General features: G+C 53.1%; 9 protein-coding genes across 9 annotated transcripts; 5 read left to right on the forward strand and 4 right to left on the reverse strand.

The window, feature by feature from the left end:
• Positions 1–447: 447 nt before the first annotated feature.
• Positions 448–953, reverse strand: GCG54_00010045 (uncharacterized protein; the record flags this gene model as incomplete). The annotated part of the gene is made up of 2 exons (XM_045409977.1): positions 448–720; positions 795–953. The coding sequence occupies 2 exons, from the start codon at positions 951–953 to the stop codon at positions 448–450; spliced, it is 432 nt and encodes a 143-aa protein (XP_045259012.1).
• A 1,228-nt stretch (positions 954–2,181) lies between these two features.
• On the forward strand, positions 2,182–3,319 carry GCG54_00010046 (uncharacterized protein; the record flags this gene model as incomplete). The annotated part of the gene is made up of 4 exons (XM_045409978.1): positions 2,182–2,536; positions 2,620–2,745; positions 2,793–2,929; positions 2,987–3,319. The coding sequence occupies 4 exons, from the start codon at positions 2,182–2,184 to the stop codon at positions 3,317–3,319; spliced, it is 951 nt and encodes a 316-aa protein (XP_045259013.1).
• A 222-nt stretch (positions 3,320–3,541) lies between these two features.
• Positions 3,542–4,231, reverse strand: GCG54_00010047 (uncharacterized protein; the record flags this gene model as incomplete). Its single annotated transcript, XM_045409979.1, has 1 exon — positions 3,542–4,231. The coding sequence occupies one exon, from the start codon at positions 4,229–4,231 to the stop codon at positions 3,542–3,544; it is 690 nt and encodes a 229-aa protein (XP_045259014.1).
• A 590-nt stretch (positions 4,232–4,821) lies between these two features.
• GCG54_00010048 (Efflux pump azaK) lies at positions 4,822–6,707 on the forward strand (the record flags this gene model as incomplete). The annotated part of the gene is made up of 4 exons (XM_045409980.1): positions 4,822–4,947; positions 5,009–5,542; positions 5,658–6,352; positions 6,428–6,707. The coding sequence occupies 4 exons, from the start codon at positions 4,822–4,824 to the stop codon at positions 6,705–6,707; spliced, it is 1,635 nt and encodes a 544-aa protein (XP_045259015.1).
• Positions 6,708–7,427: 720 nt separating this feature from the next.
• GCG54_00010049 (Chloroperoxidase) lies at positions 7,428–10,279 on the forward strand (the record flags this gene model as incomplete). Its single annotated transcript, XM_045409981.1, has 7 exons — positions 7,428–7,533; positions 7,600–7,840; positions 7,918–8,189; positions 8,303–8,472; positions 9,151–9,463; positions 9,608–10,104; positions 10,214–10,279. The coding sequence occupies 7 exons, from the start codon at positions 7,428–7,430 to the stop codon at positions 10,277–10,279; spliced, it is 1,665 nt and encodes a 554-aa protein (XP_045259016.1).
• Positions 10,280–10,363: 84 nt separating this feature from the next.
• Positions 10,364–11,256, forward strand: GCG54_00010050 (uncharacterized protein; the record flags this gene model as incomplete). The annotated part of the gene is given in 2 exon segments (XM_045409982.1): positions 10,364–10,414; positions 10,429–11,256. The coding sequence occupies 2 exon segments, from the start codon at positions 10,364–10,366 to the stop codon at positions 11,254–11,256; spliced, it is 879 nt and encodes a 292-aa protein (XP_045259017.1).
• Positions 11,257–12,007: 751 nt separating this feature from the next.
• On the reverse strand, positions 12,008–13,124 carry GCG54_00010051 (uncharacterized protein; the record flags this gene model as incomplete). Its single annotated transcript, XM_045409983.1, has 4 exons — positions 12,008–12,337; positions 12,417–12,553; positions 12,639–12,770; positions 12,842–13,124. 4 exons carry the CDS (start codon positions 13,122–13,124, stop codon positions 12,008–12,010), a joined length of 882 nt encoding a protein of 293 aa, XP_045259018.1.
• Positions 13,125–13,587: 463 nt separating this feature from the next.
• Positions 13,588–14,874, forward strand: GCG54_00010052 (NADP-dependent oxidoreductase RED1; the record flags this gene model as incomplete). The annotated part of the gene is made up of 2 exons (XM_045409984.1): positions 13,588–14,013; positions 14,194–14,874. 2 exons carry the CDS (start codon positions 13,588–13,590, stop codon positions 14,872–14,874), a joined length of 1,107 nt encoding a protein of 368 aa, XP_045259019.1.
• Positions 14,875–15,083: 209 nt separating this feature from the next.
• Positions 15,084–15,425, reverse strand: GCG54_00010053 (uncharacterized protein; the record flags this gene model as incomplete). Its single annotated transcript, XM_045409985.1, has 2 exons — positions 15,084–15,320; positions 15,396–15,425. The coding sequence occupies 2 exons, from the start codon at positions 15,423–15,425 to the stop codon at positions 15,084–15,086; spliced, it is 267 nt and encodes an 88-aa protein (XP_045259020.1).
• Between the last annotated feature and the right edge of the window lie 626 nt (positions 15,426–16,051).

Consider the following 16,051-nt stretch of genomic DNA (forward strand, 5'->3'; position numbering starts at 1 on the left):
AAACCCCTGAGCCGAGTCAGATACTGGAATCGGATCTTCTATGAACACTTGACCGGTTCTCTCTCTGCCAATTGAGAGGGAGGGGAGGTGGGGACTACTTACCGCCGCCATCGCGTATGTCTTGAGCTTCCTCCCAACGTACGGATCGCACCCCTTGGCCTCCATAATGTCGCTAATTACAGCGTAGGTACGGCGTATCTAGTACAATCAAAGTGAGGTGTGAGCCGTAAGGTTCTCAGGACAGGGTTCCATCGGAGAAGCCTACCGCCGCGTTTTCTGGCCACATCATAAGACAAGCCCTATCAGCCTCTTTACAGCACACGAGGCCGCCGACCTTAATCGTGGAGCGTAATTCTACCAGAGCTCGAGGTGCGTCCGTTGTATGCATCACGACGTTGTGCGTATGGGCTAATTACATGGCGGTGTCGCCTGATCAGCTCATCGTCCTTATGACAGCAGTGGTCTTCTTCTATTCTTGTCATTGATTAATCTCCGGTTGCTCTCACCAACGTCACATAATCCCTTGAGTCGTTCGAAGCCGGGCTCGCTAGCCGTAGGAGCCAGGTCTAAGGCATCCCCGACCGCGAGGCGAACGTTATGAACATTGGCTTTCTGGCAGGCGTCGCGGGCCTGGCTGATTACGGCCGGGCTGCCGTCAATGCCTAGGATTGTCGCCGAGGGGTACCGTCTGGCAATGTCAATTGTGATGCTGGCGGGGCCCTGTGGAGGGAGAGATTGCGAGGCACAGTGGTAAGCATGAAGAAAACGAGCATGGTGTCGTTCAGTGTACATACGCATCCAGCGTCCAAGAAAGTGAAATCTGGAGGAAGAGTTTCAAGGATGGGAAGGAGATAAGACACCGAGTTGGCTATGGTTCGGTTGGAGATGTGAGCATTGATGGTGTCAACACCATGCCCTACGTAATTCCTTGTCACGTCTAGTCGCGATTGCATTCTGACACTGGACCATAAAGTCGTGTCTAGAGTGCTGTAATCTTGATGGTATGGAAACCGGGAGAGGCAAGACGCGTTTTGACAAGGTAGGAAGGGAGTGTTGCGGCTACTTCACGGACTATGGTCAGCCGTACGATACCAGCTGTATTTCCATTGATGCCAGGATCTTGCGCATTAATCATTCTACGCTTCTAGGTGCGGTTGTGTGGCTCACACAGCCATCTCTTCCCTAAACCCAGGACTGACGGTGGTTACTGCGTAGTACAGCCGCTTGTCGTGATACTTTTTGCAAGCTGTAGTTCGCGAAGTTGTATGCTGCAAACTTCACTGGTCGCAGTTTCACGTATTACTGGTGGGATGGTTGAGTTAGTTGGCCTAGCACTTGCAACACAATTACCTTACGAGCAGGGTAGGTCGATGCAAATCAGTAAACGACCCGCACCTCAATTACCAAGATGCCGTCGAGGAATCTGGGCATGATTGGCCCCGGAGAATTTGAAAGGCTATCTGAACCTATGAAAAGCAAGACGCGATTAAGATTCGTCGGCATACGGAGGTGATATGAGGGGCTGGAACCATAAACTATACCAAGGGAGCTGACAGGAGCCGGGCGTTTGATTTTCTCCGTTCTGCTCGCACTAAGGTACCTGGAAAAGGAAATTCGATAACTCGGTCGAGACCCCGGAAGACCGAGATTGCACACATGGCCAACTTAACCAAACAAGCTCCAGGTTCGGCCCCGCAGCTGAACTTTCTGCAAGACATTGGCAGAGTTATAGACTAACAGATAATACGGTTCGCCAACCTTTTGGTGAACTCATGCTTTGCACAAACCTTGATGCAAGCAGCGCAGTTACTGACGCGTACCCAGTGATTTCGACTGGTTTCTTCAGTCGGGCCGCGAGTTTCTTGTAAACTTCCCGGCCCGTTGGGGCATCCCGGGGTAGTCATCATTGGTTCGAGATGACAGACGCGTTCGAGGGCAAAGAGAAATGAGAGAAGACGGTCGGGGAGAAGTGAGAAACCGATTACTTTTGTGGTGAAATTGCTCACTACCATTTGGGACACACGCGGGTACGCGCTGATAGGTGATTCTTGACAACGATTCCGGGATTGAGTGCTGCCCTGTCTCACGTCTCGGCCTATTGGCGATATCTTACACGATCATCCGCTTGTTGTAGCGTAGTCAAAGATAATCATCGACTGCAACTTGCGCCCAAGGTTTGCTATGCCACGCCAAACCCATTACTCCGAGGAAGAGGCGGACGAGCGTCGCAGCTCCGATGAGAAGGGCACGGGTTCCATATCCAGCGACACCACGCTACTACTGAATGATGCCGAGTTCGTCAAGTGGAAACAGAGGGGCGACTCGGGCATGACCGTGGACTATCTCGATACAGCAGAGAGGCATCGTCACCGAGGTCACTATCGTCACCTGGCCTCTCTGCTGTTTCTCGTCTCCGCATGCCTCAACGTGTATCTGGCGTTTGGTCGCCCGCCGGGAGTTCTCACGGTGCACGACGTCGATGTGGGATGCGGCGCCTTTCCTCTCGGGACTGATCCATCCGGCTATGTTCCACGAGGTGAGTTATTAACGCCTGTGCAACGAAATCAAAAGGACTTGTGTTATAGTGTTACTGTGAATATGACTGATGAAATGGACCAGAGATTGGCTATCCACTTCGCTGGACGAAGTGGGATGAGAAAGACCAGTTTTACATATCTCCCAAAACCTTTGACAGCTGGGAGAACATACAAGAGTCGGCCGAGCGCCTGAGAGCCGTCCACAATGGTATGCACATGTAACCCCACTCGGCCTCGTTCTCTAACCAGCCACAGACGTTTTCATTCACTCCAATGGCCAAAAGGCAACATACCTTGCCTACGATGGCGTGCGCAAAGAGTTGCCTCCCGAGGCCGGCCAATTCGGCCTCGAGCTATACGGCATCCAGGCCTTTCATCAGATCCACTGCGTGGTACGTATGGTAGACCGTTGGTTGGTCTAATGTTCTTTGTATGTTGACAAGCTACAGTATGTCCTTCTCGAATCCGTCGGCTGGGCACGGCACAATCGCCCCTCGCAGTGGGACGGCGACCACATTGCCCACTGCCTCAACACGATGACGCAGGCGGCGACTTGCCTCGCCGACTCGCGCCCCTTCGCCTACGTCGTGCCGGGTGGACACCGCACCGATGGCCAGCAGAACTGGTGCCGCGACTTCGGCGCCCTGGTGGACTGGGTGAACGACCCGGTTCGCGATCACAATTTCCACTACGAGCTTGATTCGAACGATACAGACCACTTCATGCCCATCTATCGCAACGGCTCCATTGCAGGTAAGCCGGTCGACACGTCAGTCTGGTGAGCTGGGTGACATGAAGAACGTGGCAGCCGGGGTACTGGTACATGCCTGGTGGACAAATCCGAGTTCCAACATTCTTTTACATATAGTGTCTCATGCCAACAAGAAAGGATCATAGCATTACAAGATCTTTGACGATGCTTAAGATCGTCAATATTACTGTATTCATCCAGTGTAAGAGCGGCAATACAAGTGAAAACTGATATCCCCCTCCCAGCTTCTCTCCTAGACATCGATCACATCGATCAGGCACCGTATCGGTTCTCTAGGAGGGTAGATGCGTGTGATGTTAGGCCAATTGATCTCCCACGCCCTCGGTCGTCCATTCCACCAGATGCAGTGCAACGTGTGCGTGTGGTTCCGGCAGTGTGAATCAAGAACCATTGGCTCCCCGGTAGCAGCGGCATGCGTGTAGGCGCGGTGCTGGCGTTCCCAGATGTAGGTGCAGTGTAGATGGTGAAATCCGCCGTCGGTCCAGAGCCCCGAACTAGGATGGCGGCCGCTCAGAACGACGTCCCACGCGACGCGGCTCTCCTGCTGCCGGTCAAAATAGAAAGTGCTGTTGACGTCCGCCACGTATTGGCGATAGAGCTCTGCGTCGTGACAATGCGGGGGCACCCAGGCACTCATCAGCAGGTCGTACACGCACCCAGCGGCCTCAGCCTGCGTCCATGATGGGCCGCATTGCGGTCCCACTGCGAGAGGATCTTGTTTACTCTCGAACGGTCGCCCATCCGTGAAGGGTGCAGATCGGAGCAGGTAGAAGACGGCGGCAAGCACAGAGACCGATCCGAGGGCAGCCACGGTTTCCCAGCTGAGAAGGCCGCATAGCCGTCGACGGCGATGCTCCTTGTGCGCCTTGTGGCCTAGAAAAGACCCCAGTAGACGAATATCTTCTTCTTCAAACTCTTCCATCATGTAGTGACTTGAGCGAGCAAGTATTGAGACGCTGCTAGTCTTGGTAAGCAGATGAGGTTTTTTGTTAAGCTTACGAAGGTAAGCTTACACCAGAAAGGCGGTTCAACCTGGGAGGAAGCGCAGCTGGAAACACAGAATGGAGAGTGCGGGGCAACCGTATGTCCGGGTGCTGCCATTATGGATTCAGGGCGCAGATGGAAAAGAACGATTGCCATGGAGCTGTTGTTATTCTCCGGCTGGAGCATGTGGCGAACCACCCTACCCTGTTTTCCTGATCGGACGGCTAGGTTTGAATATACTCCGCATAAGTTTCTCGCACGCAAACTCAAGTAAAGAGGTCCCGTGAGGGATAAATGTGATTCGTTGGGCTGTGAGAGGGCTTCGGGGTCATGGGCATTGCTTAACAGACGAGAGGGGGCTTCTTAGTAATAGTTCTGCCGTGAAGATACTCACAAAAGTTGGCCTTGAGCCTTCGTCTGTCACTGAGTGGACTCAATACCCAACGCCTTCGAGAACTGTCTGTTTAGCAAAACCAAAGTCAAAACCCTCCCCACTGCTGTTGTTGCCCCGTGAACCAAAGAGCAATCATGGCTCAGACTACCGCCGTCTCTGTTGCCGAAGGCTCGTCATGGAGGACGATGCCGCATAAAGACCAGCTGCTGGTGCTGTGTCTGTCTCGGCTGTCCGAACCGATTACGCGAACAAGCTTCAGTGTTTGTTTCACCCCCTTTTCTTGAACGAGCAAGACAACTGACCAGCTCGCTGCTGTGGTAGACCTACATATACTATCAGCTTCAATCTTTAGATCCTTCCCTCTCTTCGGCTGAAATTGTGCGTCAGGCCACGTGGATGCAGACGGCCCTGACGGCTATGGTGGCGCTTGTCAGCCTGCCCACGAGCCGGGTCGCAGACTCTCCAAGAGTCGGCCGTAAGGGCGTCCTATTGATGAGCATGGCCGTCCTTGGCACGAGCACCCTCTGCTTTGGCTTCATACGCAGCTTCGCGCAGGCCATGGTTCTCCGCATTATTGAAGGAACGTTCAGCGGCGGGACGCTCGTTGTACGCACCATGATTCCAGAGATCGTGCCCGGCAAGCGACATCGCGTCAAGGCATTTCTCCTGCTACCTCTAGCCTTTAACATTGGCGCCCTGGCCGGCCCTCCGCTTGCCGGGCTCTTGGTTGCGTATGCCCAGAGCCATTCGGCAACTAATGACTTCTTGGGCCGTTGGACGTACGCACCGCCCATGCTGATGGCGAGTGGGATAATCTACGCAGCCTTCTTAGCCGTCTTCTTTTTGTTGGAAGAGGTAATTATCGTTCCTTTCTGCTTTACCCTAACACTACTACTAGCTTTTCCCGCCCATCTCTCATATCCGTCCTGATTGTGTGATCTGCTAACCTTAACGTGTTCGCGTCACAAAGACATTGCCTGCCCTCAGAGACCAACCTGACATCGGGATCCGCATCAAGAAGGCTGTCGTGAGGCTTTGGCAGCGCTACAGGTCTCGCAGGGAGTCCAAGTTTGGCTACGAGCCCGCTAACACGCGGGACTCAGAGGATACACAGGACTTAGATCCTCTTTTGTCGCCACAGGCCGATGACGAGGCTCAACGCAGCAAACGCGAGCCCCCACCAGCTCCTACGGGTGGTAAGTTGCCTCTAAGGAAAGCTCTTACGGCCAACGTTCTTCTCGCGACCAGCTGCCAGGCAATGCTTGACGGTCTCACCGCTGGATACAACACCCTCTGGCCCTTATTTCTCAGCGACCCCCCCGTGTCTGCGGTCTTCGAAGGAGAAGGGAAGTCGTCATCCCCGCTGCGGTTCTCTGGTGGCGCCGGTCTCCAGCCCTACCAGATCGCCCTGACACTTACGATCTTGGCTGTCACCGCACTTCCGCTGCAAATCTGGGTATACCCGCGTGTCAGCTACAAACTAAAGCCAGTAGGCACCCTGCGGTGCTTCTTGTGGTGTCCAGCCCTAGCCTTTGCTCTCTCTCCGCTCATCGCCGTCACCGTCAAGTTTCCTATTCTCATGTGGCTTGTCATCGCCGTTGTCCAGCTGCTCATGGTCTTGACTTCGGCCATGGTGGTGCCTTCGGCGACCTTGATGACCAATAAGTTGAGTCTCACACTGGCCTCCCATTATACGTGTCTGCTGTTTGAGACAATATGCTGATCCGACCTGTCACGCAGCTCTGCCCCGAGCCCGGCCGCCCTGGCCGCAACCCACGGCTTGGCCATGACCCTGTCTGCAGTGGCGCGAACGATAGGCCCATTCGCAGTTGGGTACGTCTACGCAGCCAGCCAGGCCAGTCGTAACGGGGGTCTCGCATGGTGGCTGATGGCCGGCACAGCCACCTGTATTGCTATTATAAGCTGGTTCGTCAAGGACGGGACCGAGCAGGACACAACCGCTACGCCTGTGCGGGAGGTGTCTGTGGCCCACGGCGGGAGTACCAAACCCATTGGTTAAGCAATGGATTGATGCCATGGGGCGAAAGGGCCTCTTGACAGGAGATTTATAAGGCCCCCGCGCCCGATTTCTCCGATGTCCTGTGCTACTACTGCCTGAGTCTCACATATCCGGAGGACTGGTATTTAGATACGCTTGAGACTAAATTGCCAGTGTGCGCGCGTGCCCTGAGACTATTGAGGCAAGCCACACTCTTTACATCCAACGTGGCGGTCACAGCACGCGATTGAACATGAAGTCACTCCTCAAATCCCAGTTCGTAATCCAGTCACTCCTCCCACATCAAACTTCAAAATCACGCCTATATCAGCTACGCGGGACGCTCCAAAAGCGGGCGTACTTTGGACAGGCCAGATTGAAGTCGCAAAAGTATCATGGACTCTGAGTTGGCCTGGGTAGCTTTCTTTCGGGTTTCTGAAGCTTTCCGGCCCGGAGCTGCTGTGTGAAGCTACACCTTGCTCCACGCGGCATAAGCTTTGCGTTATTTGCGTTATTTGCGTTATTTGCGTTATTTGCGTTATTTGCGTTATTGGGGCATGGTTGCTGGAACTTTCCTCATCGAACAACAATCCCAAGATTAACACATGGCTATCTTTGAATTTTGCAATAAGACATGCGTCAAAAGCTCTCCAAGCGTTGAAGCCAGGGTCATCTCCTCACGCGTGTTGCATATGGTCGTTGGCTTATTTTGCATTGTTTATCGACCTTATCAAAAGCAACATGGCCCTGTTGCAGTTCCTGCGCCTACTCTTGGTCTCGACCCCCTTCACTGTTGCCAGCCATAATGGCTCCTTTGACCGGTGGCATCCCCCCGGTCATGGAGACGGTATGAGGCTGCAATCTGTTCTGTCAACGGAGATGAGGGGTGGCTAATATGTCTGCTGGATAATAGTCCGCTGTCCCTGTCCCATGCTGAATGCGTTGGCGAACCACGACTTTCTACCCGCCAATGGTAGGGGCATATCGCTAGAACTCACGACGCGTGCCTTGAGAGACGGCATCAACGTTGACCCTTACGTGTCCAAGCTGCTCTTTGACCACGCCATCAAGACGAACCCTGACCCAAATGCGGTCACGTTTGACCTTGACCACCTGAACCGCCACGGCATCATTGAGCACGATGCAAGCTTGACGTGAGAGTCCATCCCCCGCATGCAAATCTTATAAAGCTGGGTCGCAGGATGTCAGACTGACTGACCGGTGACCGTAGGCGACCGGATAACAGCTTTGGAGATCCGAGTGTATTCGACGCCGAGGTGTTTGAGGAAACATTGCAGTACTGGCCTGACCCCATCGTCTCCGTAAAACAGGGCGCTGCTGCCCGACTTGGTCGGATTCGCACCTCAGCAAGCACCAATGTCGACTTCGAGATGAGGTTGGAAGACAACTTCCGTGGACTTGGGGAGGTAGCGGGGTTCTACCTGACTCTGGGAGACCGGGTCGCTGGCACGGTGAATCGCACTTGGTTGACCTATTTTCTTGGTAAGATTCTGTTTCTCTGTTGTTCTGCCCCTCTTCGCTTTTTATATATCTAATTTAGTATTTCTGTACTCCTTGTCACTTTGGGCCACGTTGACACGGAAGGTAATTTGCAGAGAAAGAGTTCCTGCCAGTCCAATATGGCTGGACGAGACCCCGCGATCCTATCACGCTCGAGGCATTACAGGCGGTCATGACCAAGGTCTACAAAGCGACCAAGGACATCATTGACGAGGAGCGCCACCAAGGCAGCTCCGGACCCAGAAGGGACGCCGACCAGCAGCATGTGCTTAGCGGAGCACATTGAGAAGGAGTTAAGCTTCTCAACTATTGAAAGTTCGAGATTTATCGGGGGATCTGTTTGTTTGAAGCAACCCGCTCACCTCAGCACAAGGAGGCGCTCAAGTTCCCAAATCTAGCTATGTTTTGCTACGTGCCGAGGTTCTTAACAGTAATGAAAAGATTAGGTTTATCGCATAGGTGTAGGTTTCTAATGCACATATCATCTAGCGTGCTCGCCCAATATTCACATTGGTCACTATAGTTTGCGAAGCGATTCTCAATTGGTGAGATAAAGATTACGTTTGAGCAAAGTGTTTGTTTTCTTCAATAGCTCTATACGTAGAGCAGTATGAGTAAGTACTTCGTTTATCCTTGCGAGGCATGCAATACCAGCCAAGGCGAGGGGGAACGTCGTGCGTATGTGGAAACTACCGAGTAAAGTTTGCTTATGTGCTCCCGTTTGTCCGAAAACAAGCACCTCTGTTTAGGATGAGCAGGTGGGCTTTGCATCCGGTCTTCGCGTTTCGGGGAGGCAGAAAAAAGAAGAGATTGGAAATGTGGTTCTTCCATCCTTGAAACATTTGTGTATGGCTGGCAGTTGGTTAATTAGAAGCTTAAGCACTATACAAGAGACCAGTCGGCTTAGCAAGACCTCTGGATCGTTACACATCACCGACCTTAGTATCCTCATTTCTCGTCCTTGTTAAAAATGGCGGCAAGCAAGAATCCCTTTCTGATTCAGGACGCGACGGCAGGTCGAAGTTACGGCCGCGCCAAATCGCTCGCAGCTCCTCTCTTTCTTATCCACGACGCCAGCGGCAACATATTTAGCTACCTCAAGCTGGGTTTGCTGGGGGGCACTCGCATAGTATACGGCATAAGCGATCCTCATTTCGGGCATGAAGGTGGTGCCTGGCTGAGCATCGATGAAATGGCGCTACATTATATCAAACTCGTCAAGAAAGTCATGCTTCGAGGTGACATTCTTCTAGGAGGTGAGCTATGCAAAGCTACCCGTACTCCCTGTTCGCCCGTCCAAGCTTCCACCTTATCTCCCGCAACTGCACACATACTCTGCAAAGTCTGTGATTACTTGAAAAGGCTTGGAAGATAATGCACAGAATCTGACAAGTAATCAGGGTGGTCGTTTGGGGGTATCGTTGCCATTCAGATGGCCCACATGCTCGCCGCAGAAGGCCGAGGCCTCGTATGCTCTGGCCTGATCCTGATCGATACCATCTACCTTTCGCCGTCCCGCTCTCTCGGCTCCGACGCAAACTCTAACCTTGCGCCCTCAATGCCCGCCAACGTAACGCCAGACACTCGTGACGAAATCCTAGTCTCGCTGGTGCGCTGCCACGTGCTCTGTTCGTCGTGGTCGCCACCCTCGTGGGCCTGCCGCCGAGCTCCACGGGCGGTGCTCATCAAGGCCGCGGATCCGATTTCGGGCCAGCTCGCAGGCCAGTCCGAGCATATCGGAGACCGCGAGCTTACCGGAGACCGAAATCTTACTTTGTGCAGGTTGGACGCCCAGCGCCATCATGTCGATCTTGGATGGAACGAGACGCAGCCTGGGCTTGTCACAGCTGTCATCGACACGCCGGGGCACCACTACGCCCTGTTTTCTGATGAGAATGTATGTGTCTGCTTTTGTTCTACACATTCACTGGGTCTTTTTTCTCGCGTTCATGTGGAACTGGCTATCTCTGGGCTAGGCTGAAACAGAGGCATTGGCCTTTTTGCAGATACTATCCACAACTGAATCACTCAAGCAAGCCCTCGGACTTCTGGAGGGCGACCAAGAACAATGACTGATGATAGCCGCGGTGACTTCACAAGCGGCGTAGTGTCAGAGGGACACCCAGACAACACCGCAGGCCCTTTGAGCGAGAGGCATGGCCTCCTCAGCTGTCACAACTGTCAACAACAACTATCCACTGGCCATGGTGACTCTCAGCAGAGAAGCATTCCACAACGGACGAAAATCTCCATAAGAGCCTTCGCCGAATCCATATTGTGGATACAGTGGGCGATAATCTTTTGCCTTGCCATCATCGTTTGGGCCTTGGAGGCGCAACGGCAGGCATGTCTTTACAGACCGACAATGGTTCTAGCGGGGGCCCGAACCCGGTCAACCATCGAGCCGCTGGTCCCTGACCATGTCACCGTGGCCCGAGAGCCCCTGAACTATGGCTACTACGTGCCCGAGCCGATCCCCTACGACATCTTCAGCAATGTGTCACTGATGGAGCAGCGACTAGCAGAACTAGAGTACACCAATGTCGGCACAGGGGTGAAGGCCAACTCACAATACGGCGTCTATATTGACGACTCGGGCAGGCAACAATTTCTTTACCCCAAGATCACCATCAACAACACTGAGGCCTATGTCATATCAGGCTTGCACCAGATGCACTGCCTGATGGAGATGCTCCGTGATTATGGGCTGCTCCTCAACGGTTTCCGCCCGCTGTGGAACGATCACCACGTCATTCACTGCTTTAACAAATGGTACAGGTCCATCGCCTGCTCTGCCGACAGTACGGCCGAGGGCTACCAGGAGCCGTTTGGTAGTGTGCCCATGAGCGAGGTCCGTCGCGCGAGCTGGGCCAGCAGCGTGCCGCGGTGCCGCGACTTTCGCGCTCTTGTGCGATGGGCTGAGGACCCGATACGTGCCCTGCCCTTCCACTATGACTCGGGTCTCAACGTTACGGCTGTGTCTAGGTTGTCGAAGGAGTGTGACTTGACCAAATGCCGTGATGAGGGTGGTTGGAAGGGGCTGGACTGACGCTTATAGTGTTAACAGGTGTTTCGGTTCTTATATAATGTTTGGCCACGGGTTTGTCATTGTGTGAAGTCTAGGGCTGTTTTCAATGTTATGAATGGAAAGGTGATTCTGGAAGAGATGAGTGGAGTGATTATGTATGAAACTACCCATAATATCTAGACGTTTTTAATTTTCTGCCTGAAATACTATCACTCTCATCATTCTTCATTCGTTTGATATATCTCTGCTTATCACTTATGTTACGGACCCAAAAGATCAATAATCAATCTTTTCAGTCTGTTTAGACGTACATTTGTATCGACGTGGACAGCTGGAAAGCTCCGGTGACGAAGGTCGCGCCTCACGGCTAAGTGAGCCTGGCTTGAGTGAAATGAAATGAACAACAGGTTTTTATCTTGTAACCTGACGGATACTTGCTCCCATCAACAAGAACATATGAACCTCAATCACTTTTCAATGAGGGCATTTTCGATGATGAACACCCGTGAGAAAGTATCTGACTATTGGTATGTCCATTATGATCCAACATTCGAGTTGCGTCATACCAAGAGCATACCAAGAGGCAACGTTCCCAGCAGGTAGATCACAACTATGGACTGAACACACAGACTTCCTCGGTGACACGCAATTAATAGTCAATAGGCTTACGAGGCCGGCTTATATTATCTATATCGATCTTAACTGACCTTTTCCAGCATAGGCAAATCAACCTCGTGACGCAAAATCTATACGAACAATCCTCACTGAGGGCTTACCACAAATCCGCCGGCGGGCCCGAGTCTCCTGGATAAGGCCAAATCTCGTCATACACGTCCTTAGCGCCCGGGGGTGAGACTATGGCGTAGCGGAGACCGCGCTCCGGGGCGTTAGCCCAACGGCGGAGGCCGTCAAAGTCGCGGCACCACATCTGCTGGCCGTCGCCGAGGTGTTTCTCCGCACCATGAACGAGAGAGATCGGGGTGGCATCAGCCATGCACTGCGTCAGCTGCCGCATCGTGTTGATGCAGTGCATGACGTGGCCTGGCGTCCACTGCGAGGGCTCGCCGTGCAGGCGAAGGCCGTAGTCCTCGACCATGACAATCTGTGTACGGGAGGAAGGACAAGGGGTCAGCCTCATTGCGCTACATTACTTTCCAGGTTAAAAAATAGGCTAGACGTACAATGCAATGTATTTGATGGAAAGATCTTATGCCGAACACTTCGGTAGGCGTGGATCCGTGGTAGGACGGTAACACGGCCTCCTTGCCATTCCAATCCCGGTATTTGGTTTGCCGGCCGTTGGCACGTATGTTCGTTGCTATCATTTTGAAAGAGGATCTGTTAGTTCGATGGGCCTTCAGCAACGATGACCAAAGGCACAAGTGAAGGATCGGCGTGCTTACAATTCTGCAGCCACTTGAGGCGTCTGATGACGCGCCTCATGACGTCCAGGTTGTCGAACGTGTCTTCGTCCATCCAGTAAGGGTCCCGGGAGTCATTGTAGAACGACCGCCACGAAGTCGTCTGGCCCACCTCTGCTTCGGGTCAGCCGTATACATTCTGTAAAACATGGTGGTGTAATGGACTCGTCATGATCTATAGATACCCTGGGGGACGAGGCCCCATGGGTCAGCACCCAATGGGATCACGGGCTGTGAGATTCTTAAATAAGATTGAATACCGAAGGCGAAGGCACAGGCGGCGATCGTGCAGACAGCGAGGGCGAATAAAAGTATGGTGCGGTCAGGAAGACGTCTCTCCAATGTCTGTCTTCTATTGTGGCAACCGCAATCACAACAGCATTTGTCGCCAGAGTCGTCATCGCTGTCAATGATGTCGTCGTGGGTTACGTCGAGAGCTTCATACAAGGTCTTGGTCGATGGAGCCATTGTAATTAGATTTCTTTACAAACAATTCGATGCTACTGGAGCTCAGGTCTCTGTGAACACATTCCTGCACTGTTTCTCACGGTGTGCCATGGATGATTTAGATGGTGTATGAGGCGTCTGCAGCTCTGAAGCTGGCGGGATTGTGTAATGGGGTTAACATTGGCTGCCAAACAAACACCGGAGCCGAGGTCTCAAAGTCTAATTTACGACCATATGGATCCATGATGATGCGGCTGCCCCAACTTAAACTTGCTCGCCTCAACGAACTGCGAAGGCAGCAAAGCAGGTGCCTAGCCCTCATCTGATATGATGTACATGGCGTCCATGTCATTAAATTGGGAGACACATAATCCAGCAGCAGAATCCTCTTGGCGCATCAACTTACGTCACCCTACTTACCTCTCGCATCCTTGGGGCATCATCGCGCGCCGTGCCAAGTCTTCAAGGTTACGACGTCGCCAATATGTCTAATCCGACACTAATCTTTAGCTCAGTGCCCTCAGGGCGCTTTCCTCAGTCTGGAAAAGACCTGTTAGTGAAAGACCTACCCTTGCCCGACGGGGAAGGCGTGCTGGTCCGCATCCAGCTGGCCTCTCTTGACCCATTTCTTCGCTCGCAGCTCAGGGACCCTTCCTCCGCCTGGACTTACACTCCCGCGCTGCCCGTTGGTGAGCCATTGTGTACGAGCGCCGTAGGCACCGTCGTGCGGTCTGACGCCGTCCATGACCTCCCTGTCGGCGAGACTGTGTGGCTCGCCAGGGTCCCCTTGGCGCAACATGTAATCCTCGAGGTGTCAATTGCTGCTAATCGTCGCCTGGTGGTGCCCATCGGGGGACGTGTGAAGGGGTACAGCCTTGATGCGGGTCATTGGCTGGGTGTCCTTGGTGTTGTAAGTATCCCGCCGTACAAAGGGCTTTCTAGAACCTCCACCCCCTTTTCCGCGCCCGGCCTCGTTTTCATCTCCTTTTCTTCCTCGGCGTATGACATGCATTGAATGAAACGTACACATCTCACTGAGTCTGTGGGCGAGAAGAATAGTACGCTAACATATCATGCTCTGAACATTCAGCCCGGACTCACAGGCTTCGCCGGCCTCTACGAGTGCGGCCGGCCTAAGCCCGGCGAAACCATCTTCGTCAGCTCGGCAGCAGGGACAGTCGGTCTGACGGTGGCCTACTTTAGCAAGCGAGATGGGCTCCGCGTCGTGGGGTCGGCCGGCTCGATCGACAAGGTCGACTGGCTCCGGCAAACTGGCCTGTTCGATGATGCCTTTGTCTTCAACCGCCAAGAGAGTCACGTAACGGGTGAGTCGATGTTGCGCCGCGTCGCTCCGGAAGGGCTCGACATTCACTTTGCAAGTGTTGGCGGTGCTCAGTTGCGCGCGGCAGCGGCATGCATGAAGGTTCACGGGCGGATCGTCGTGTGCGATGCCATCGACGAGTATGGTAATATTGGAGGCGCAGACGACGAGCCTGGCTGCGATACGGCACCGGTTTCTCTGTGGCTCTGGCAGCCTGTTGTCTATAAGAGGCTGACAATCAGCGGCTTCCTCATCACTGATCTGGCCGGCAAGTACATGGCGACCTTCCAGCAGCAAATGCATAAGGGCATAGAGAAGGACGGCGGACTCCCGAGGATTGCGCCGCTGCATGTAGTCCGCGGGCTGGAAAAGGCGGCAGAGGCGTTTGGGGATCTTTTCCGCTGTGGCAAGGTCATGGGCAAGCTTCTGGTTCAGTTATCTGAATCTTGAGACGTTACCATTCGCACGCGGAGAAGAGACAGTGAGTAACAATGAACCAGGGGCTCCAGACGTGACTAACATGTACCAATGTTTCGTCTCCCATACTCCGATCCATTTGCGACGGATACTTATTTATTTCATCCGTCCAAAATCACGTGCGAATGTCTTTGCCGTAGCAAATACAGTGTTCTCGTCAATTCATTTTTGTATTCTGAATGCTACGGGGATTCCGCGCAATGTAGACCGTCGTGCAAACCAACAGGGACGAGGAAAGCGATGATGGCGCTGATGGTCATTGCCACGAGGAATCCCAAGATGAAGAAGCTCAGCATTGTCGCCACCGACTTATTAGTAGAAGGCCGATCGATATCCTCCTTGCTGACCAAGTTCCCGTTTCCATTCTCGTCATCGTTCAGCCGGTTATACAAAGGCGCATCGCCGCTCGCCGTCTCTTTCTTTACACCGATTCAAATCGTTGTCAGTTGAATTTTGTGATTGATAGCCGCGAAATGCAGGATGGACGGGCATACCAGTAGGAACCTCTGTATGAAGTTTGCCATCTTGTTTTTTCTTCGTTGTCTGATTCCCGTGTGCCTTCGAGCTGGTCCTCGTAGTTGATATTGAGAAGACTTTACTCGTCATGCTTTGCCAAAACACCGTGTTCTATCCAACGCAGACGGCCTGCCTCATTGGAAAAACGGTCCGTATAGAAGGCATAGAGTGTTTCTTTTCACAATCCCAACGCCTTGTGTAAATAGGCCAAAAGCGGGGTGGTTTACTAACTATCTAAGATCAGTGTTAAGCGAACGAAATGGGACGGGTTCGGTCTGATGTAAGTTCAAACGTTAAACCCCCTCGAGGAACCGAGACCAGCCAACTCCTATCAAAAGACATTAAACACACATATGCACACACGCGCGCGCACACATAAATGCAGGGAGAGAACAGGAGATTGACAACTCATCTGCCACTGTCCAGCCCTCCTCCGTTGCACGAATGAAGAGTTTCGAATCAACTGACCATCCCGTCGACATTGCCCTCGTCGTGGGCAGCACAAGCACATCTGCCGATGTATCCGCCAATAAGCCGGCTGACGAGCGGCCTCACACCAGTCTCTGGGTCATCTTGGCCTATGCTGCGCCCTCGATGCCGTCAGTAATACCACACGGCAAAACCCGTGGGAATC

Source organism: Colletotrichum gloeosporioides, assembly GCF_011800055.1.
Source record: "Colletotrichum gloeosporioides strain Lc1 chromosome Unknown consensus_82, whole genome shotgun sequence".
Lineage (NCBI taxonomy): Eukaryota > Fungi > Ascomycota > Sordariomycetes > Glomerellales > Glomerellaceae > Colletotrichum > Colletotrichum gloeosporioides.